At 37.7% G+C, this 24,247-nt stretch overlaps 1 protein-coding gene across 1 annotated transcript; it reads left to right on the top strand.

The window, feature by feature from the left end:
* Positions 1-2,662: 2,662 nt before the first annotated feature.
* On the top strand, positions 2,663-21,545 carry LOC148878799 (putative E3 ubiquitin-protein ligase XBAT35). Its single transcript, XM_088960183.1, has 9 exons — positions 2,663-3,235; positions 4,130-4,244; positions 5,948-6,028; positions 6,172-6,260; positions 6,357-6,448; positions 6,596-6,677; positions 8,577-8,679; positions 15,357-15,442; positions 20,397-21,545. The coding sequence occupies exons 1-9, from the start codon at positions 3,134-3,136 to the stop codon at positions 21,186-21,188; spliced, it is 1,542 nt and encodes a 513-aa protein (XP_088816309.1). The 5' UTR covers positions 2,663-3,133; the 3' UTR covers positions 21,189-21,545.
* Positions 21,546-24,247: the final 2,702 nt, after the last annotated feature.

The following is a 24,247-nucleotide window of genomic DNA, read 5'->3' as shown; positions in this document are numbered from 1 at the left end:
AGAGCTAAGAGTGCAGATAACGCAAAATCAAAATTACCTTTTCTCTCAAGGGGTTGGAGTCCTTATATAATGGTGTTCTATCAAATCTGACATAACCACTTCTGATTCTCTGCCGCAATCGTTACTTGCCAGGGCTGCGCAGGTCATTGTTGCAGGGTATGCCTCTATCATACGGGGGACACCTCACCTCTTAGGCTTGGCATGCACGACACCGCCTGACGAGAGACATGGGTGCAGGGCCCCAGGTTTGGCAGGTACGGTTGTCAGGAAAGATCTTCCTGTTATATGCTGAGTTGTCTTCTTTCGAGCTACCCTATGCCGAGCTGGAGGTGACATACTAAGGTTATTCTACTTGAGACGGCCTACTTAGGCATGTCGGAACAAATGTTAGGAGGCTCCCGAGCTCACCTTGAAGTGCCTTGAGCTCGGGAGATCCCTGTCTTGTAGTACCCTGGCTTGGGATGCCTGTGGAAGAATCTTAGCTCGGGGTGTTCCCTTCTTGAGGAGGAGCTCGAGGGCTCCCTTACCATGGAGCAGCTCGGGGTCTCCTTTACTTGGGAGGAGCTCGGGAGCTCCCTTACTGTGGAGGAGCTCGGGGGCTCCTTTGCTTGGGAGGAGCTCGGGATAATCGGAGTGTTACCCGGTTCTAAGCTGCCACACTAGATCTTGGCGGACTGGTTGCGCTGAGCTGTTACCTATGCTGAGTCACGACCACGTGTCCCCCTAAGATGAGGTCGGGGCAAATCACCCTCCATCAGTAATAGTAGTAGTAGCAGCAACAACAACAGTAGTAGTAGCAGTAGTAATTTTGCATGTGAACATTTAATACAAGTATTTAAGTTTATTTTTAGTCATATTGCTACTTTTATTAATTTTCCATTTATCTCTCAACCATGATATATCTAAAACTTAAGTAATTAATATGAAAAAAAGTTCATACGTGCAACGCACATGCTTAACTAATAGTAAATATAAAGTCAAAACACTTTAAACGCCCAATCATCCGTAAAACACATTTTCTATATATATATTTTTTAAAACAAGATAAATAAAACATCTATGAATCGAAACAGTGGTAAAACTGAATGCTTGCAAAGCGCTACGCAGCCAAACACCCACATCATTTCCTAAGGCCGCATTTGTTTGCAGTGTAAATATAAAATAACAATGATGGAGTTTAACTACAAGGGAGAATGACGGTTCAGCCTAAGGTCAGAATTTCTATGCACAAAGTATAATTGGGGTAGGTGTTAGCTCGGAATTGATGCTAATTCATAGGCCGACTTGATGTATAGAGTGTAGGTTTTTGAGATTTTAAATATTTATAAATTTGGCCAGTCCACATTTTTCCGTAACAATAATCAGATTTCTGAGTGTAAAAAGCAAATCAGCTTTATGCTCATTTTACACTCTTGTGCATTTAGATGATCGATGTAAAAGGTAGTGTCACGTAAGCCTTTGATTGCTCAATCTCTCTCCTATTTTCTCCACTCCAACATTGAGCACGATCTTCAAAAGTCTAAGCTACAACTAGGATTAAATGCTTTCGTTTTCATCCTAAAATAAGAACCCTTATTTTTCTATAGTAAATCAGTGGATGAATGATGAATCGGTGTTAAATATTTGTAAGAAATTAAAAGGGAAAACATGATAAAGAACAATAGCTTTGTAGGATTTCTAGACGAACTCTGGTAATAGGACAACCCATGGAAAGTCAATTTCTAGATGAAATCTGGTTTTGGGATCAACATCTGGCTTTGGGATCGAATTCTGCAATATCTGTGCGAAGAACTTCATAGGATTTAGGCTTATAGATTGAGACTGATTTTGGGATCGAAATCTGGAGCTTCTTTGTCGCTACTCCGAATCATGTAGTTGCAAAAGCTTCTCTCTTGTCCAAGACATGTTCGGGTTTTTACCATCGACCGACTGAAGCCATGATCGTGATCGCAATCGGCTGAGGTCATAGTGGCTGCCACAGTTACAGTTGTTGTTGGAGAAAGAAAGAGAACCACACAACAAATGCATGGTGGAGAAGCAGTGGCATCATGAAGATTGAAACAAATTATCCGGAACAACAAATGCATGATGGAAAAGCTCATTTACATTGGCATTCATTGTTATTTTATACATTGAAGAACTGGATTTTATACTGCTTTCAAGCACAACCTAGACTGTATTTATTTGCTATGTAAAACCTGTAAACCCTCACCACTGATTTGATTTTGTTGATATTGATTTATAATGTAAATCATTGATAATAAAACATCACCCATGGAGTGAGATTTTGCACATAAGAATTCTATTCACGTCTACCCACGACACATTACCCCACGAATAACGTCTCCCTGCATAATGTTCTCCATGTGCAGATGCGATGAACGTGGGCAGGAGTTTGCCTTTCATTGTCATTTCCAATTACCTCGCTTGTTTTCAGCGTTTGCTTCGTTATATTGAGAAGTGAAAACCTGTCCACAAAAGCTACCATACTGCACCCTACATCATATCTTACCCGTTGAAATGGTTCACGAACATCCACACTAGCCGACGATTTGACCACCGATATCTGCCGTATTTAATCAAAGGCCCCAGCTTCTTGATCGAAAGGTGATCCTAGGTTCTTAATCAACGGATGAGATCCGATATATGAGTTCAAATATTTGTACTTGAACTTGACGATACAAATATATTTTTAAATTTTAATTGTATGATATACACATACAAGAAAAACACCCATTGATGGACCAAATCTTGTCCGTTGTTTTTCGTAGGAAGATTCATCGAAGCGTCTTTCCGAAAGCCGCCGAAGCAGTAATGTATTGATATTCGGATGCTTCTGTGTTAAGGAAGCTGTCTTCTGCTCCTTGAAGTTGAACCTTTTCTTGAGTTTATCAGTGTTTCGCAATTTTGCGATTATCATCTGGACTCTCTTCATTGCGTATTCTGAACAATTCCGTTGAGCTTCTGCGTTTTGGGTTCGTAATATCGATCATCTAGAGCATCGTAATTTTCTAGACTTTTTATTGTTGCTTCACTCATGAAGTAGTACTGAATACCTTCGAGGAGAACGGTTTTCCTTTTCTTTGATTTTTCCGGTTCAGTTTTAGTTCTTGTTGGTCGTGGAATTGAAGAAATGGGGCAACAACAATCCAAAGAAGAACTGCTTTATCAGCAGGTCAATTATGCAAACATAGAAGGAATCAAAGAGCTTCACAGACAAGGTGCAAGCCTTGAGGTATTGAAACCTGTTATTCTCTCTTCAGAGAAAAAATACAAAATAAAAAAAATAAAATTCTTGTTCGTTATTGAGTCGAACTTAGTTTTTATAATCATCTTTTTGGTGCATTGGACCTTGATATTGTCAGATCAATGTTTTGTAATTGATGCATATATTTCACTTTCAATTTGGAATGGATGCAAAAGTTTGTCTTCGCCGTAGAAAGGGGCTAAAAATATATAGCCCAAAGATTACAGATTGAAAAGAAAAAAAAAAATTCTGCTATTTTTTTATGTTAAAACAAGTGAAACATTAAACTCTGCTTGTTACATAGTAAAATTTGGAATAAATTTTTGAGACTGAAATATTGGGAGAGAAAGAACTCTCGCATTTTTGAGAGCAAGGCCTGCAATGAAGAGGGTTACTGGTGAAGACAACAAGCACACTTATGTTATGGATTTCGATCCGCAAGGAATTCATTGGATTTTGATAAGTATGTTTATAGATCGATATACATAGGTTATATGCAATTACACAAATTTCCCATTGTACACAGTTTTATTATACAAGGGCTCCACACGTTTTTTAAGATTTTGATACATATAAATTAAATATAATTTACCTTCTTCAAAAAATGGTTCAGGCTGAAATATTTGAGCTATATTTTTTATGATGAGAATTTTGTTTTCCTTTTATTTATATCAAAAGAAATTACAAGGGATGGAAAACAAAGTTTTCGATGCAAAGGGGGCAGAAATAATAGCTAAAAATTTTCAGTATGAAAAAATTACTTCCATTCTGTGAAGAAATCAGTGCAGCCTTAGTTGCAAACTGCATAATTTTGTCTTCGTAAGCGTTAACTTCTCAGTCCGTGCAAGGAATAAATTGTGTTTCACTGGATTTTTGTTGCAGTGGGTTGATAGAGAGGGAAAAACTCCTCTGATTGTTGCGTGCATGAACCATGAACTGTTTAATGTTGCTAAAACCTTGATTGAACTGGGTGCCAACGTCAATGCTTACCGTCCAGGTAAGAATCTCAGGTTTCTATCTAGAATTAGGGTTTTATTATGTTAATCAAGTTTGTATAGTATAGGTTGAAGGAACAACTTGCAGTACCTTCAAGAATTCTCTTATTTATCAAAGGTTAAAACTTATTCTCATTATTTGATGAAATAGTTCAATTGATCCGTGCCATGTTAACTCTACATGCATAGTGAAGCTTAAAAAGGTGTTTGAATGAGGAAAAAATGTTCATATGTCAACATCAACAAGCTCTCACCATAAATTGTCTTTATAACCAAGAACTCAGGAAGAATAATGTAGATATTCTTTTGCCTTATAAGTGATACTTTACTTGTTCAAGTTGGGCTATCAACGAATTCCAAAAATCCAATACCCAACTTGGCATCCAATATGATTATCCAGGGTTTGGATGTTAGTACCCGCATCTGATTAGTAGTCGAATCAGATGCAGATTTAACTCCATTCAATCCAATTAAAATTCAAGTCTTATTAAATACTACTAGTTTATATATGTAATAAAATTATGTAGAAATAAACATTTTATACAATTATACAGAGTTTATAACTAATAAATGTAATATTTTATATTTATATAAATTGATTATACATGTATAAGTTAAAAAATTGATTATACATTCTGTAATTCTTTAGCTTCTCTTCATTTATGATCCATTCTTGAAAAGGGTGTTTTTTCTTGGATCCATGTTTTATACTTTTACTCAAGGTTTAAAGTATCAATACACCCCGATATGGCACAAGGGGTGTATCAGTACTTTGAACCATGCACCCACCATTTTTTTAGTTTTCTTTAATTGGTCAGGGGGTAGGTTTTAGGCCTGTCTGCCCCCTGAAATAGGTCAAAAGCTCGAAACACCCATATTTGTGTATTGGTGACCCATTGATACATGATTAAATTTTGAACCTTGGTTTTCTTGTTCTAATATTTCTCCTTTAAACATTTACCAACAGTTATTTAGATTTGCATTTCACATTATTAAAGAGCATAAATTAGGCAGAAGGTTTGTAGGTTCATTCTATGTTAGTAAAGGATAGGAGATTTTTCTCATGAGTAGTATTCTTCCTCAGGCTAATTATTACTGTAATGGAAAACTAAAGAAATATATGAACTTCCTTTTTCTAAAGAAAAGTTCCCACTGACTACAAAGAGACTGAAACTGCACATCTGATCCATGCATGATTCACTTCCTTCCCCTTTATGTTAATACTCAACTCAACTCAACAAGGCCTTCTCCCTACTATATGGTGATTGGCTACATTAATTCCTGTTCCGCTATGCTGCTCTGTCCAGAGACGTATCTAATTATTAAATTATTGGCCCTCGTATCACTTTTCACTACATCAACCCATCCCCATCTTGGCCTGCCCCTGGCTCTTCGAGACCATTCAACTTGCAGCAAGTTACTTTTTTTCTTACTGGTGCTGTAGACAGTCTTCTCTTCTCTCTTCCTTTGTACCAATGAATACAAAATTAATAGCAAGATTAAGTGCATGGATATTTAATCAATACAATAGTATAGGGTGGATATTGGAAAACTATATGGCATCTTGTTCTAGTGGAATTTCATGTATATGCATCATGCTTTTAGATCAATACAAACACTTTAACTTTTCAGAAAGAAAAATGACACTTGATCAATCTCGATTTTTATATATTGCTCTTTTCTCATTTTCTGTTAATTACTTTAGGATGTCATGCGGGGACACCCTTGCATCATGCGGCAAAAAGAGGCATTGAGCAAACTGTGAAGTTACTTATTTCTTATGGAGGTTTGCCTTGTTGACTTCATATTAATGCTATAGTTATGCAATGGAACTTTAACCATTAGTTCCTTTCAGGAAAAAAAATATTTAAATGTTTCTGTTGTTTGCCTTGGTGCTCTCATTGAATGAATTATTCCTGAATACTCCAGCAAATCCTTTAATAATGAATGATGATTGTCAAACCCCACTTGAAGTTGCTAGAGCAAAGGGGCATAGCAAGGTTGTTCGTGCCATTGAGGTACACTTTTTTTTGAAGCTGTCATTTAGTTTGTGTAATTATTCTTGTGTGTATCTTTCTTAAACTAATGCGTATTCCCTTTGGTTTCTCTTTTAGGGTCATTTATGCTTTTTTGCTGGCTACCTGCGGGAACTTTATGGACCAGGATTTCTTGAAGCGTTAGCCCCTCAATGGGTGTCAAGAAAAATGTGAGTATTGTTTCTAATTATTTTACTCTCTCTATATCTGTCGCTGTCTCCCCATCTCCCTCTTTCCCCTCTCCCACCAAAAAAAGGGACAAAAAAGTATTTATCTTCCATAGTATGTTCTGACAAGTATCTGATGTTTGTTTGCAGTTGGGCTGTGGTCGTGCCCTGTGTCTCCCGCAATCCTGCTAAGCCTCTCAAATTGGAGCTTGCTATATATTGTGGTCTTCAGGTAATTAACAGCAAAATCAACAACCTTTGGAAGAAGTTTAAGATCATGACCTGAAGGGTTTATGCTAAGTTCTATGAGGTTTAAGCTCACTTGTAAAAATAATTCTTTTATTTTTCTTTTTTAATCAATAATCAAAATGTTATTATAGGGTTTAGGTATTAATTAGCTTAGTTTGCAACAATGGTTTATCTGTTTGTGCCTAGTGTGCTCACAGATAAAGTTCCAGATAAGTGATTTATTTGAAACATTTAATTCCAGAATCCACTCCAAATATTGTAGATAAGATGTGGGTTGGAGTGAAATATTTAACTGATGATATCCTTATTTTCCTTTTTTCATGAAGTGTTTATTTCTACAATATTTGGAAATAATACTAATAATAAGTTCTCATAGCTCATTTATTACAGATTATTTGGAATAGGTCAGTCAGTTCTTGAGTATGCCTTATGGATATAAAAGAGGTTTAAATACTTTTGCACCTATCTCATCTCTGAAATGGTGGCATTCCTTTTTTTTTTTTTTGCCAATTCATGTGTAACTTAATTCAAAGCAGTATTATTTGTCTGTGGGATTCCTGAAGATAACTTCAAATTTCCAACTGTGCAAGGTTACTTAGCCTTGTTCAATTGCTAACATCTATGCTTAACAAATTTTCTGTAGGTCCTAGGTTGGGTTGAACACATAATCTTGGATCAAAGATTCTGTGTTTGGTTGGGTGATGCCTTGACACTCAGATTTCTTGTAATTTGCTTTATATGTAATGATTTTTCTTCTTTATTTATATCTTCAAAAAAAGCAAAAAAAAACCACAGTTGCACCGACCTCTTCTTCAACCCTCCAATAACTCTTTCTACCTTGGCACATCTTTTCTCCAATTCTTGAGCTCTGTTCAGACTTTTGTTGGGGTCGTGATTTTTTTTTTTTTGAGAGAATATAACTTTTATTAGAAATAAAGAAAGGAGTACATGAGGTGATGTGCATCATAAAAAAACAGAAAAAACTCTTTAAGAACTACAAAGGTATTGTCTGATCACTATACAAAGTACCCAGGTGAGCACCAACTTTTGCAAGGCCATCTGCTAATACGTTTAAATCCCTAGGAATCCAAAACAGGTTAGAGTTCATGCTAGAAAGGATATCTCAACTCTCAATAGCCAGCCTGCAAGGATCACCTTCTCCTAGCCATTTGATTGTATTTGCAGAATCACCTTCAATGGTGAATTGGGCGAAGAACATATACGTATCTTCCATATAAAGGTGTAGTTTTAAGTGCATCAGCACGTATTGTGTTTGTTCATGCTGCATGCACATGCGTCTTTTGCTCTATGAACATTTTGACCATGACCATTGTTAAAGCGGATTCTTCAACAAAATATCTTTTTCCTCTATGTTATTCTTTTTCTTTGGCCATTCGTTATATCTATGTGTTTATGTATTGTGATTAATGGGAAAGAGTTTATTAAAGATAAAAAAAGGGAGAGGAATACAAAGAGAAATGGACAGGAAGTGAGAGAGAACACAGAATGGTCCATACAAGCATCCCACGCCTAAACCTGGAATCCCACCAAAAAACAGGGAGAAAACACAGTTGATGGTTAACCACCCCCTCGCCCCCCCAAATGAAACAGCAAGTGGCCACCACCTCTGAGAAGCAACAACCAACCCCACCTTCCATTTGACAAGCATATCCAATTGGGAGTTATTTAATATTTCTTCCTCTATTTCCTTTTCATTTTCCCTCTTGTGTGTGTTTTAGTCAAAATTCTTCATTGTGGATTATCTTCAAGTGATATTATATTATGTTCTGGGCAAAGGTTTTCCGTGCTTCAATTAAACTAAAAAGTTTGTTTCCCCAGACAATTCACAAGTTCTCAATGAAAGCTTTTGGCAACTGAACAGGAAGCACAGCCTCGCACAATTGTTCCACTTTGGAAATGCAAAATTGAAGAAGTGAAAATTAACCAACCAGATCCTACAATCATCATTTTTGACAAATCAACTAGTAAGCTCCTTCGCCTGCAGTTCTACCTCTGGATTGTTTTATGTGCTATGATGTATGATTATTTTGAATAACAATTTTATATCTATATTTTTACGGAGTGCACTACCCCTATATTTTATGTCTCATCTCATGCATTGGTAAGTAAGCTAAGGATTATTTTATTCGTTCTTATTTATTGTTATGTTTTACTTCTTATTTTAATTGCAAGCATACTTCATTGGAGTGTGTCTTGCTTAGAAGTTACTATTTTTCTACTTTGATGCTTGCTGTGTTTATGTAGATGGATGAATATCAAACTATTATAGCAATAACTAAGAAAAATAAAGATGAAAATGATGGAGAAAATATGGTGTCTTGTGTCTGTTAGCAGCCACTATTTCCTAAATATTTGCAGTATAACATATATATAAATGAAAGAGAAGTCTCTACTAAAAGGAGAAAAATAGAGTGCTCCCTCTCGATGGACTAAATATATGCTGCAAGTATACATGGTATTATGGTGCACCATAGATCATCATGATAATACTTTACATGATGAGGAAGTTACTCTTTTGAACATGTCTTGTTACCTGTATATGCTTGACCTTGGAATTGTATTTTCAATGCTCATATGCTGATAATGCTATGCTCTTGAAAATTCCCTGGCATTCCCATTCCATTTACTAGGTGGCCATTGCTTGGTGCAATGGTATATGATGCAAATATTTCCCAGATTGAGTGTGATAAGGCCCATGACAATCCTGCAGCTCCAGCCCAGCCCCAGGTATCAACAAGAGAAGCAGCTCAAGTGCAAGCCCAGTTGGCCAGCAACAAGGGTACCAGAAGCTACATGCTTCCCCTCACATATGTTTACTCAAGGAGGCCTTGCCAACACTACTTTGTTAGCACAGATGAGTTCAGTTGTAAGAAGTTATAAATAGCTCCCCCCCACCCCACCCCACCCCAACTTGAGAGTTCAGTTGAGATTTGAGATTGCCCTCCAACTTTTCTTCTCTTCCCTCCAGAAATGACGTGGCTAAGATAATGTATCTTGGTTTGGCCCAAAGAACAATTTGACAGATTAGAAATGAGCTGGTTCCCCCTTAGGATGTTGGAGGTATTGTGAAGATTCTCCATGTGGAGAGTCCAATTTGCACTGTAAATGAGGATGTCATCAAAGAACACCAGGAATCTGATGGTACCCAGATCTAATGTCTGCCCAAGTTCATCAAAGAGCTTTTCAATGAGTGGAATGGGAAACCTATCTTTGACTGTGATGTTATTTAGGGCCTTGTAGCCTATAGTCCACACAGAATCTCTAGGTGCCATCCTTCTTTTTTACAAGAAGCACTGGAGATGAGTACGGGCTCTTGATGGGCTGGTTGGAACCCTTGCTAAGCAGCTCTTGCATGATCTTTTCAATCTCAGTTCTTTGATAAGTGGGGTACCTATAAGGCCTTAAATTGGCTGGTGCAGCCCTTGGACATCTAGGAATATGATGATGATGATCATGTGGGCCCGGTTAGGAGGAAGGGTCGTGGGCTCTTGGAACACATCATTATATTCTTGCGAAATTTGCTGTAACTGGTTGGCCTGTAGTGAATTTTCTGTTACAGTCTCTTCACTGGTTAACTTGTGCTCACAAGCTCATGGACCTAGGTGCATCAATGTACAACCTTTTAGGTCTAGGCTGTTGGCTTGAGGCCTTTGATATGGTATTGCCATGGGCCAATTGAAAAATTCCATAGTAAGATTGGCCCAATCATGAGTGACTTGGCCAAATTGACATGACTAGTGCATCCCCAAAATGGCATCAGCCCCTGAGAAATTTATAAGGTACTAGTCTACTGTGAATTGGTTCCCTTGTATCTTCAGGCCCATGTCTTCACAAATGCTGTCGCAAGCAATGCGATTGCCATCAACCACATATACAGAGAATGGGGTGGTGGGTTGAATGGTCAGGCCAGTCAATTTGACATCTTAGTAGTAATGAAACTAATGAGCTATCACTGTCAATCAAAATAGTGACCCTCATAGTCTGAGAAGAAGAAAGCCCGATCAGAGCTTGGAATGATATTTCTGGGTTATTCTGTGACATATCCTTCCCCTGGTTTGGTCCGGTCATCAACTTCACTCTAGTTTAGATCTTCACCTCCATCGTCCACTTGCAACAACTACACTTTTTGGGCCTTACGTCGATGGCCTGGAGCAAATTTCTCATCACAATTGTAGTACAGGCCTTTCTCATACTTGGCATGCATTTTTGTCCAAGAGAGTTGTTTGAATGGCATAGAAGCTGGACCAGGTCCTCTTCTGTGGACCAGTTCTAGTTTGATCAGAGGGATTTTAAGTATAGGTCCTTGTGGTTTGTGCAATTTCTGGAACTGGTTGAGTTGTTCTTCCAGGACCTTGGCCAAACCAGCTGCAGCCAATATTTAGGTGGCTGCAAGGCCTTGACCTCTATTTGCATGCCATCTCTAAGTCCCCAAATGAAGCAACCAGTGAACACATACTCGAGCCAACCATGGACTCTTAAGAGCCAATTTATCAAATTCTTTCCGGTATTCTCTCATTGATCCAGTTTTCTCGAGCCTAGTGAGAGCTATAGAGAACTTGTGGTGGTCTACTTCAATCCGATCTACATACTCATCCACAGAGACAGATCTGGTTGCAGGCATGGTCAGATCGCAGGCTCTGATACCGTCTGGTAAGACTGGAGTTCTTATTGATGAATCTGAGGTTCTTCATGGGAGGTCAACCTCTTGTAACAGTTTACACTTAAGGGAGGGAAGGGGGAGAAGAATTGGAGGGAAATCTCAGATCTCAACTGAACTCTCGAGTGGGGAGGGGAGCTATTTATAACTTCTTGCAACTGAATTCACATGTTTGCTAACAAACTAGTGCTGATGCGGCCTCCTTGTGTAATCATATCTGAGAGGAGGCACGTAACTTGTCGCAGATGCTTTAGATGGATTCCTAGAGAGCTAAACAGTGTGGCAGATGTTTTGGCTAAATCAGGGGTGGGAAGAAATTCTTTGTGTACAACGATTCAAGTTTACCTTTCTAAATGTTGGAGAGTTTTTTTTTTTTTTTTTTTTTTTTTTTTTTTTTTTTTCTGTTTTGGATTGATGCAATCCCCTTGCATCATTTGTATATCCTTTCCACTTTTTTGCTGGCAATGAAAGTAGCCTTTTTCAAAAAAAAAGGGTAAACTTGCACCTGAGCTGCTTCTTTTGTGGATACCTGGGGCTGGGCTGGAGACTGTCATGGGCCTTATCAATGTGGTTGAAAAAATTTATCATTTCTTTTCCAGAGCAAATAAATAAGCAGTCATAGTCTATCTACCTTGCCTTTAGGAATTTAATATTCATTATTAATTTTATTTGCTTTTTCATTACTGAATGCATGAATATCTGGCAAAACAACATTGAACCTCTGTAATTATCTTCTTTGCTAATGGGGATGCATGATATATGGATTCCATATGATTAACCATTAACTATTTTGTCTTGTTTTTTCCTCTTTTTTTTTCTTTAGTTGTTTGTTTGTGGCTAAACATTTTTTGTCTCACCATTAACCTGTATTTCTCTAAGTCTCACAACAGTATTGTTGAAACTTTCTTGAAATCGAATAACTCCCTCTGATATTCTATGTTCATTCTTACATGTCTCTTAGGGCTGTTCATAAAAAGCATCAAAAGACCAAACTGGCCCAACTAGAACCATATATCCAGTTTTCAAAGTTTTTGGGTCGGTTTCGGTTCATCAATATGCATAACCTGATTGGTTGGTTTGGTTTTCGGTTTATAAATTTATAAACTGACAATAAACCGAACCCAACTGATTATGTGTTTGTATATTTAATAGTATGGTATTAATATACATTAGACAAAGTAGACTATTGTCAACAGTCAACAGGTTACATGCATTCCTATTTCGGTGAATGTGTAAAGTTGTATCCATAAATTACTCTCAACTAAAAAAGAATAACATGTCAGATAGAAATAGAAATTCAAATTTCATTCCTATTTCAGTTAAAGAGTTAAAAAGTGCAGTTACATAGACTTGCTGTCAATAGGTTACAGACCACCAGGCTGTTAGGCTCATTTTTCAACTCAATAGGCTAGGTTAGTGTTAACAGTCAGTTGGGTTTAAACTGACCAAAATGAGAGAAACTGACTACACATTTTTAAATCAGTTTTCATGTATAGTCGGTCAATTTCGGTTGGTAGAAACCTCAACCCAAGTGGTTCGGTTCAGTTCAGTTGAGAGAATTGTGTGCAATCGAACCAAACTGACCCGTGTACAGTGATGTCTCTTTAGTATTCTACATTCATACTTACATGGAGTTGTGGACTAGACTTGTTCATGGGCCAGGCTCGGGCGGGCTTTGCCTTTTTATCAACAGAAAATGTGCAGGCCCGAGCCCAAGCCCGGCCCAACCATTGGGCCTAGATCTTGAGCCTGAGCCCAGCCCTTATATAAAGCCCGAAGCCCAACCTGTACACAAAATGTCTTATTTTCAGTGTACTTTTATAAACTAATATTATATTAATTTAGTAATAATTTAATAAACTAATAAACTAATTTGTATTTCCTAATTGTATATTAATATTTATTAATAATTTAAGAAACAAATATATATTATATATATTTATTATATAAAACATAAATGCTTTTTTATTATATGTAATAGTATCGAGCCGAGCTTATTTGAGAAAGCCCAAGCCCGAGCCCACGGGCCTGAAGTTTTGCCCAAGCCTGAAAAATAACGGGCCGGGCCGTCGGGCTACCCGGCCCATGAACAGGTCTATTGTGGACCAATACGTCTGTTCTTAAGTGAACTCATTCTTTTTCTATGGGTTTTACCATGTTTTAATTGTTATCATCTCATAAATGAGTTAGTGACGCCTAAGATGTTTGCGCATTCCTGTAAATCTTAGTTATATACATCTCTCTCTCTCTGGTCTTCTATACAATAACATTGAAGACATGAACATTGTTAGAGTAAGCTAAAATTTTTGGGTATATGTTAACAAAATCTAAACATGTGTGTCTCCTATATTCCAAGATGATATTATGCAAAACTTGATCCTCATATGCATCAATGTGGGGGGGGGGATGTCTTGGCAAAATGCTTGCAATCAAAAAAAAAAAAAAAGTAAAAGGCAAGTAAAACATGGTAGCATCTTACAGTTGCGTTTACTGGCATAGAACGTAATACAATGGTAGTCTACTTTCCTTTAGACAGGGGAATAGTAGAATTCTTGGAAATAAAATGAGTATGGAGGAACTCCTAATGTGGTGGGAAAATTTGGGCCATGGGTTGCAATCAGCAAAAATTTCAAGACATAGTTGTCAAGGTGACGCCTAGGCGTCATCTAGGTGACTAGGCGCTTTTCAAAGAGTGCCTTGCCCAAACACCAAGAAAAAATGTATTAGGCGCAGGCTTAGGGGACTGAAACACATATATAATATACAATATTTATTAAATAAAAGTAAATATAAAATATACATAATATTTTATTGGTTGGTTTTAGTTTTTATAATAGGACATATTACATGTTATCATGTTTTTGTTGTGAGGAAAGTAAAAACAAAATAATCACAAGGGTTTCCCTTTGACAAAAGAATCGAACTGAGGAAGATGAGAGAACAACGGCCCTCCATCGTTCCAATACAGTCCTAAGTCAAGGTGAGTTAATCAATTTCTTCCTTCGTATTTTTTTCTCTTTTTCCACTGGTTTAAAACAGTGATTATGCCCCATTTTTCTCCTCTTCCTTTTTGTTGGACTAAAACCATTCTTCTTTCCTGGTTTGAATCATATTATTGGACTAAAACAGGGGCTCCGCCCCCTTCTTTTGTTCTTAAATTTCTTGCGTGGTTTCAGCTTTTTTTCCCTCATTATTGGTGTCTGAAACAGGGTCTCTGCCCCTTCTTTTATTTTAGTTTTTCTTTCACCAGCTTTTCTGGGTCTAGAACAGGGGCTCCACCCCCTTCTTTTGTTCTTAACTTCTAGCATTTTTCAGTTTTTTTTTTTTTGTTTTCATCATTGTTTTCTGAAACAGGGGCTCCGCCCCTTCTTTTCTTCATATTTTTTCTTTTATTTTAATATTTTTTCACCATCTTTCTGGGTCTAGAACAGGGGCTCCGCCCCTTGCTTTTCTTCTTCATTTTCTTCTTTTATTTTAGTAATTGTTCTCATCAGGAAAGACTGCAAGAAACACAAGCACATAAGTAAGTGCAGAATACATTAAAAACAAAAAAAAAAAAACAAAACTAGTTCAGAAGGGGTAGAAATCCATCGGCTTCTTATTTTTAATATCCGTCGCCTAGGTGAGGGCTAGGTGTCTGCCTGGGTGCCCCATGGTTGCCTAGCCTCGCCTTGGCGCCTTGAAAACTATGTTTCAAGAACTCTTCAGCCTAGGAGTTTCTGGTTGGTCAGAGTCTATTTAGGCCTTGAGGTGTGGGGCATTGTCTGATTTGTATTCTTGCTTTATTGTCCATTGTGGTTGAATGATAGGTCTCACATAATTCACTCTCTGTATGTTATGGGGCTTTGGTTCCCGGTGTGTTGTACAATTCATTCATTTTTTAATAAAATTTTATTTTATCTACATAAGAAAAAACTCCACATTGACTTTGTATCTTTATTTCTTGCACTATTCCTGAATTTTGATTTTATGCACTCCTTACAGAAACACGCTACAAGTTTGTCTCTGCAAATGAGGGTAATAAGCAGCAAATTTTGATGTTTTATAATGCATGCAGGGGATTTTCTGAGGTATGCCATTGGACAAAATTCTTATATGTTTCTTGTAAATCATACATGCAGGTTATCGCTTTTCAAAAAGAAAAAAATCATACATGCAGGTTATGTTATTTTCCTTTAAGCTCTGCACATGAACACCCAAAAATTTGAAGAAAGTTGCATATCTTTACAAGGATATGTTGTAAATTGATGGTTAAAAGCTAGTGTTAACTTGAAGAAGTATTCTCTTAATTTACTTATTTTCTTTGTATATTTCCATTGTACAGTGTGTTGGTGTACATGGGTTCTGCTGTTATCTTTTTGATACATATTCAGCATTAATACAAAAAAAAAAAAAACTCTCAACTGGAAGTTTGGTCTGGATGTAGGCAAGATATATGTTATAAACCTTGACAATTTAATGGCCAAGCTGAATTGATACAGTCTAAGTTTGTTAACCATGACTCGAGTAGGGTTTTTTTTAGAAGTTTTAAGCTTGATCTACAATTCTACATTTCCACTTGAACTTATACATGGTTACTGTTTGAAGGCAATGAAGGAGTATTCAAAAATTGGATATATCATTTCCTTAGAAAGAATATGTGATAATTTGAATGGCAAATACTGTCAAGGTAGTGTTTGGGGAAGGGAGAAACCAGGCTGGGGTTTAGTCCTGATTACATATGTTGTGAAGGGGTGGAGAAGAAAAACAGCAGATGAGAAAGATTTGTATTTCATCCCAGCCCCTAACCGGCTTTTATTAGATCTAATTAAAAGTATTGGTACAATTACGAGAGTGCCCTTAAGGGGGCAGCAGCTTATAAAAAATAAAAGAAAGTGCTAACTGGCCCATGACAGAAGAGGCCCACTAGCATAAAAATAAAAGACATGAATAGGAAATAAACTAAGGTCCATTGGGCCCAATATATCTACAGGTGGTCACTTTGATTATTGATGCAATTTATTTTGAGGATTTTAACCTTGGGTCCTGGTTTTTCCGGTTCTTTGAAGTGCATGCGGCTTTTAGTTCAGTTAAAACCATTAAAGGTTGCATTTTTTAGTGGAAGTTGGATAATTCAGAACGTGCCTTTAGTAGATGGTTCATTGGCCATTGGTCTGCAACTGATTCAAGGTGAATGAGATGAGAAAAAGTAGGCTAAGATGGTTTGGTCAACATGCATGGAAGATCATCAACAGCGCACACATAAGAAGTGATCTATTGCAAGTTGAAGGGGCTACAAAGGCTAAGGTGGTTTTAACCTCCCCCATGGGGATAAATTGGGACTTTGGTTTTAGGTGGGGAGTTTAAGGGATAATGAATGTGAATGCCTTGGTTTGTTATTAGCCAAACTGGATAAGGTTTTCTTGGACCAAAATTTGGAAGATAATAGAATTTGTTCTCCCTGCTCTAATGGTATCTTCTCATGCCTCCTTTTTCAACCTCCTTATCCACTCTGATTACTTGGGGGTGTTCTTTGGAAAGATCAATACCTGTGATAATCTGCTGAAAAGGAGGCCTAGAATGTGCCTCTCTCGTGTATGTATGTTTTGCAAAGCTAGTGGTCAAATCATTCCTCATTTACTATTCTCTTGTCCTTTTGTGCTTTGTGTTTAGGAGTATTTCTTCTCTCTTTGGTAAGTCTGTTCAGTTCCTGCTTCCTGAGGCAGCCAAAGAAGAGACAGAATAATGTGGAGGGCAGTAAGGATAGCAACTGTATGGGCTATTTGGGAGAAAAGAAACCAAAGAATCTTTAGTGATAAGAGCAGTTCCAAGGAGGAATTGGTAGAAGGCATAAGTTAAAGATGCACATTGGGTAAAAACTTTAGGAATCTTTTGAATATTCTCAGTTAATGGCATTGTAAGAACTTGGAGAGAAGTCGTGCAAACAGGGCCAAGGAAAGGTGTGCGTATTATTTGGCATTCACCATCTGATAACAAATAAATCTGAACTTTGATGGCAGATCCATGGCTAATTCAATGAGGGCAGGCATAGGGGGTGTATTCAGGAACCACTTAGAGTTGGTGCTGGTTTTGTACTCTGGGCCAATTGGAACTGATGATTCAGTTAGAGCTGAACTGATGACTGCTGCAAGGATTAAGATTAGCAAAACAGCTTGGACTCCAAGAGTTGGAAGTGGAAGGGGATTCAAAACTGGTCATATCTTGTACAAGAAGAAAAACTTCAGTTCCTTGGATTCACAGGCATGCCTACCTTTCAATGGAACTCAACACCACTTTTAATTGGGTTAGAAGAACTGCAAATGGAATGGCTGATGTACTGGCTAAATAGGGGGTCAATAAACAGCAGTTTTTTTGGGCAAAAGTATAGAGCTATGTATCAGGGCTTTAGTTGGAAACTTGGAATGCTCCAACTTGTAACAAAATTAAATTTATTTTAATGCTTGATGAATTTCTCTTCTGATAAAAAGAAAAGTGACATGTATCAAAGTAGTAAGAATTGATATGGAATTAAACAGAATGGAATGGCAAAACACGATTCTTGTAAGTTGTAACTGATCCCATATAGGTGGGATAAGGCTTGGATGATGATGATGATTTTTCGTTATTTTTTATTTTCATATTTATATTGTTTCAAGAAATTGTGCCTTGCACTTCAAAAGAGTGCATGCCTGACCTTATGTCCTGCACCTCAGGTGTTAAAAGGCCCTTACACTTTCTTGTGCAGTTGTGCCTTGCACTTTTAAAACACTGAGGTGGCGTTAAACCTCCTTTGTGATGAGGGTAAAGGGAAAGGCCTTTACTCGTGCTATCCCACTATCATTGTGAAATGTTGGGGAGTAGCCACTTTGATCATCCAAAGTGAGTAATGTTTTTTTTAATAGTTTTGTTTTTTTTTTTTTCAATTTAAGATAAGTTTTTCTAATATGAAAGAGAACTAAACATCATTTGGAGACGAGATCAAAATAAATAAAAAATATAAGCCCTTGAAGGAAGCTGCCTCAGATTGCCAATCAATGTAATCCAGCAAGTTGCTGTGGTCATTATGAAGTTACTATGCTGCATAGTTTCTATTTATGACAAGATGTCTTGCTGTATGAGCAATAAAAAAAGCAAAGAAAGGAAAAGATGTCTTGCTGTATGGCAAGCTCACCAGTCACACAGCAGTTTGCAGGGCTATACTGTTTTGCTAGAGAAAACATATCCTCTTCACTTTAATTATTATGGACTTCAACTACTTCTTGGATACACTTAGGTCAGAGAGATCATGGTGTAGTTAGGTCATTGGTGTCTAACCCCTTCCCTTGGCCATGTTTGGTCCACATGGAGTTAATTTCTTAATCTTGAGGACCTGCCCCCCTTCTAATTTGATGACTGGTGAACTTGTTTGGAGAGGTTCCTCAAGAAAAAAACTGGATTATGGATCCCACACCTGGAAGCCTACAATTTTAATTTTAATCTTGAGGACCAGCCCACAATTTTACATGGACTAGGCTTAAATTTTCGGTCCTTGGGCTGAGCCTGGGCCCAAAAGTTCGGGCTTTTAAATTTTTTGGGCTGGGTTCAGGCCTAGCCCTTAGGAAGCCCAAATCAGGCCCAAACTGAGCCTGGCCCGATTATATGCATGTATATGTGCATATATGAACACATATTTGCATGCATATGTGCATATGTGCATTTTTTTTTAATAAACTATACATATATGCATACATACAAATGTATACACACATGTATATCAAGCCCAGTCTAGGCCTGAGCCCAACCTGACTTCATCAAATTTTAGTGTGGGCTGTGCTCAGGCTTAGGCCCAATTAAGGTTGGGCCTGGGTTGAGCTAAAACCTGGCCCAGCCCACCTGGCTTGCACCCCTACCTGGAATTTTCATGAGTTAGGATTTCCACTGCATATGGTTATTTTTGTCCAATTTTTACTGATACAAGGTGCGTAAAATTGGATCCAAGGTTTACTGGATTTGCCAGGGAAGTTAATGGAAGTTAACTGTTGAGATGTTTGAAATAGAGGACAACATGGCTGAAAAAGAACCAAAAGAGAAAAGACAGACTTGGATGGTCCCCTTTGAGGGTTCTGGTAGCAGTACCATTTTTAGTTATGATACTTAGATTAGAATACTGCCATGGACATGGATACCAGAAATTAGGATACAACTCTCCATTTGATATGCCTATCATGTAAGGATGATCATTTGTAGCATGGCCCTGCCCAGGCTGGAAATTTCTAGGCTTGGACCTAGGCTTTGTGTCCAAGCCTGGGCCCGGACCTGGATTGGTCCACAAATATTTTAAAGTGATAGGCCAAGAAACCTGGCCAGGGTCCAGGGTGGGCAGGGCCAGACCTGGGTGGTAAACCCAGCCTGGCCTGGTCCATATGATCATCCCTACGTCTGTGCTTTAATTGCTTTTATGACTCATTTTTTGAAGTTGAGTGCCATCTTTCAAGCATAGTAATATCCAATTATCCATTCTGTACTCCTTGTCATGTATTAGACATGCAAAGATATTCAGGTGTCATGGGTTATGGATACAATTTGAATTGGTAGATCCATTTGTTTGATCTATATTTGTTGCACTATTTATGTGGGATTTGTAGAAGTATAATCGCTAGACTATCTTCAAGAGTGGTGGTCCTTATTAAGATTGGTTACAATCCAAAGTATGGATTTTTTTCTAGGTTGGAGGCAACAATGTTCCTATGCTAATACTTTCTTCATGCATGGAGTCTTCTGCATCATTTTTATTTATCAGTTCCATATTTTTGTTTCTTTCACAACACACCGTAAAGATTCAACATAGCTAGAAATCTCCATATAGATTGCAGCTTCTGGTTTGCATCTAATCGTCCTTCTGTCATTGGACTTGGTTCCAACGTGCTTGTAAATAGCATTTTTTGTTGACCTTGCAATTGTATAACATTGATTACACTACTCATTTGATGAAAATTGCCGCCTTCGTTCATTGCAAGGTTATATGAGCATCATTTTCTTCTTTTTTTTACTTGTTTGACATTGCAGGTACATCCCCCATTATCACCTAATACCCATACTCCAGTTGCTCCAGCAACTGCACCACCCTCTACTGCAGAAGATGTAGAATTAGCTATGGCAATCAACGCTTCCATCCATTCAGCTATACAGGAGAGTGCACCAGTTCTTCCTAATACTCACGTGGGCCCTGAAGTAAGCAGCATAAATGGTTGGGGGACCTCTGGGGATAGTTCTATTTCGGTTCCAACTGGAGAACCTGCACCTCCTTCAAAAGCGAATAACAATGAAAGCAACACGAATTCTGTTGATAATTCCAGTCAAAATGGTCTGTCCCCAACAGGAGGACTTGCACCTCCTTCAAAAGCAAGTAGTAGTGGATGGCCGGATGAACCCGTTAATGACGCATCCAATGGTTGTGCTGTTTCAGAAGCTGAGCCAGGTAGCAATCAAGCGCAGCATAACCAAGCAGTGCATGAGTCTTCTGTAGTAGCTCCATCAATTCCATCAGCTCCACCGATTTCAGAGATAGGTACAGATGATGGCCCCATTCACTATCCTTCAATTGATTGCAGCCCAGTTGATCTATCCATACCAACTGCGGATAGTGGACCATCTACAACAAATGAAGTGAAAGAAGATGGTGGCGCCTCTTCCTCATGTGTAATATGTTTGGATTCTCCAATTGAGGGAGCTTGTATCCCTTGTGGCCACATGGCAGGCTGCATGTCTTGTCTGAATGAGATCAAAGAAAAGAAATGGGGATGCCCTGTGTGCCGTGCTACCATAGAGCAGGTTGTAAGGCTCTATGCTGTCGTGTGACAGTAAGGGAAGTTGATTATGGTTCGTGAAAATTCTGGATTTCTTTTCTGTTGATTGTGGGGTAAATGAGAATCTGTTTTGTGGCATTTAAACATTTTTTTTTTATTTATCAATCTCCACATTCATAGTGTCGGGTGTACAGATCATAGCTATACGGCCTATACCACGAATATGTATAAAAACAAGAGAAACTCTACGCTAGTGATCGCAAGTCTTGTTTGGTTGTCAATATTTCTATGTTATCGAGTGTTCCTGGAATGTTTCTGTTTGATTTAGAGTGTATAATCCTTGTATGAAATTGTGTAGCATATCTTCTCTATCAGTGGAATTGAAATGACATGGCCCATTTTCATGCCACTATCTTGTTACAATTGTGACTCAGGCATTGAATTTTGTTTCTCAATGATCCTTGGATACTTTGTCATTTGGAACGAAGCAATTATTGATCAACGCCCATACTGCTCAATGTGCAGAGCGGGTAGACCAGCATGTTATTTCCTTTAATGCTAGAATATGTAAAGCTACATAAAATAAGCGATGGGAGTGGGGCTTGATCGAAGATGTTTTGATGATGGGAGGACATTTGATTAATCCTCATGTTCAAGTGCTTGTTGTACTGCATGTATTAATCGGACAAATTGTTCTCATTTAGTCTGAAATATCAAACATCCCATCAATCTTATGCAGAAAACCTGCTTGAGCAGATTATTTAATAAACCCTTTTTCTGCTTTGTACATATAATTGATTAGGTGGTCAGTATAATTTGTTTAGTTTATTTGTCTAGTTGAGCAAAAAGAAAAAAAAAATCCATTGATGAAATTCCATATTATTTTTGAGGGATGTCATGCATCAAAATTGCAATTGTAAATTTACAACCGAATCGAATTCTGTACCTGCCCTGTTTTCAAGTCAACAGTGGAGTTCTCATTGATTTATTCAATGAAAGCACTACAACTGATTCACCACATTCATAGTTTCATACTAATGCAACTGTAGACAGTTGTGACCTTTATTCACTATAAATGGCAATTCATAGGGCCTCTTTTGCCCTCAAAAATCAAAATGGCCTTTGCCAAGGCACGGTGTGTTCTCTCAAACTTTACATCTGTGTGTGAAGCATGTTTTTCCCTCTATAGTAACAGTCGTCCAAAGATATCCGAAGCAAGGTTCAAAGTATCAATCGGCCAGTATTGTTCCTTTTTTCTAATTTTTACTTTTTTTTATTTTGGTTCAGAGGGGCCGGTTTAAGTCCTGGTTACCCTCTGAACCAGGTCCTGACCCGATACAACCCCTGTAGGGGTGTATCGGGAAGGGCTCGATATAATACGTATCGCCCGTATGTAATGATTTTTTGAACCTTGATCCAAAGTATTCATGTAAAGAGAGCATGGTGGATTCATTTCTAAGTCTATTCAAACTGGTTGAGAAACTCTAGTGAAGTTGATCTCTTTAGCTCTCTACCTGCTACGTTAAGAGTGCTTCAGAATGTAAGGCCCTGTTTGGTGCATCTTTTTGTATTGGCCGTCAGCTATTTAGAAACTCAATAGTCTGTCTTTTCATCTTTTCCCATTTGGTTGGGAAAAGATCTAGCCATCAAAAGATGTCACCCAAAAAGACGCATGAAACCCAATTTGGGCTATTTTCGGGATGTTTCAAATGGAGTTTTCGACTTTTTTTATCATATCTTTGCATCGAGAAACATGATTTAACCAAATGATTTTCAAATTGTTAAGATCTTGATGCAAAAACTCACATTGTCTTTTGACTGTCAGGTCTACCAAAAGATCTTTCAAAAAAGACTTACCAAATGGTCTCTAAATTAGGATTCCATTTGGATATTCAAGATTTGCGTTTTTAAATCCCTAAACACTTAAAATATTTCTTGTTTTGCATTTTTATTTATCACAATCCAAAGCTCGAAAGGAAAAGCTTATCCAAATATAGATCCAAATTATCAATTCTTAGCTTTTAAGTTCTGATTGGCCAAATAAACAGCGTGAAAGAAGGCTACTTGCCAAGTGGGTGGGAAATGTTCTGTAAAGCTTAATTTTAACTTTCAAGGAAGCTTAGGTTTCAGATTTCCAGAAATGCTTAGATACTGGGTATTTTTAATAAATTTCTCTCATACCCTTTCATTTATGTCAATCTGAAGTCTAAGGGTCAGTTTGATTTGTAGTCGGAATCGGAATTAAAATCGAAATTCTTCGAAATCGAAATCAAAATTGAAACCAGAATCATCCATTCCCATAATCTGTTTGGTTCCCAAGGGAGAGACAGGAATGACCATTCCCTTAAATGGGGAATGCCATTCCAGCAGAAATAGAAATGGGATTCACCCAACCAAATAGTTGAAATCGGAATAACCCATTCCGATTCCGACTCCAAATCCCTATTTTTGTGAATCAAACGGGGCCTAAATTCTTCTTATTTCAATGGATATGGCACTGAAAATAATGGCAAAACAAGAATCATCTAGCTACCTAGTTGGGACAAAATTTAGATGAACACGATGATGATGATGATTTGATGTGACGCTGTTGGTTCTTCTAGGCTCCCACGAATTCCCCATGTTAGTAATGCTCCCTTTGGTTGCATTTAAAATAAAGGAAAATGAAGGATTTTTAAGGATGACAACTTTTTATCATCCCTGATACTCGACTTCCCTGAGCCCATCAGGTAGAATTAATAGGATCTCCCATCGGGGTCAGAGTTGGGGATGGCTGATGGGAAATGAGGTTCTTGATCTTGATTATAAATATATTAAATATTATTCATATTAAATATATATTGTTATATATACTATTTATATATATCAAAGTGTATTTAAAATATTATTTAAATTTTGGAAATTTGGATCCCAATGGGAAACCCATCTCGGATGGGGATCAAGGTTGGGACAGGGATCTGTTTCAAAATTGGGTAAGGGACGGGGAATATGACCCCCACCCTGTTTCCATCCCTAATGATTTTCTATGAATTGTTATTTTATGGTGTTTGGTTATTTATAAATATAAAATGACTGTGGAAAATGAAAATTTTCGAAAATTTGCAAGTATAG

Source organism: Nelumbo lutea, chromosome 1 (assembly GCF_056320005.1).
Source record: "Nelumbo lutea isolate HS-2025 chromosome 1, American lotus-T2T, whole genome shotgun sequence".
Lineage (NCBI taxonomy): Eukaryota > Viridiplantae > Streptophyta > Magnoliopsida > Proteales > Nelumbonaceae > Nelumbo > Nelumbo lutea.
Note: the sequence above shows the minus strand (reverse complement) of the source record. Positions and strands in the feature narration are given on the sequence as shown.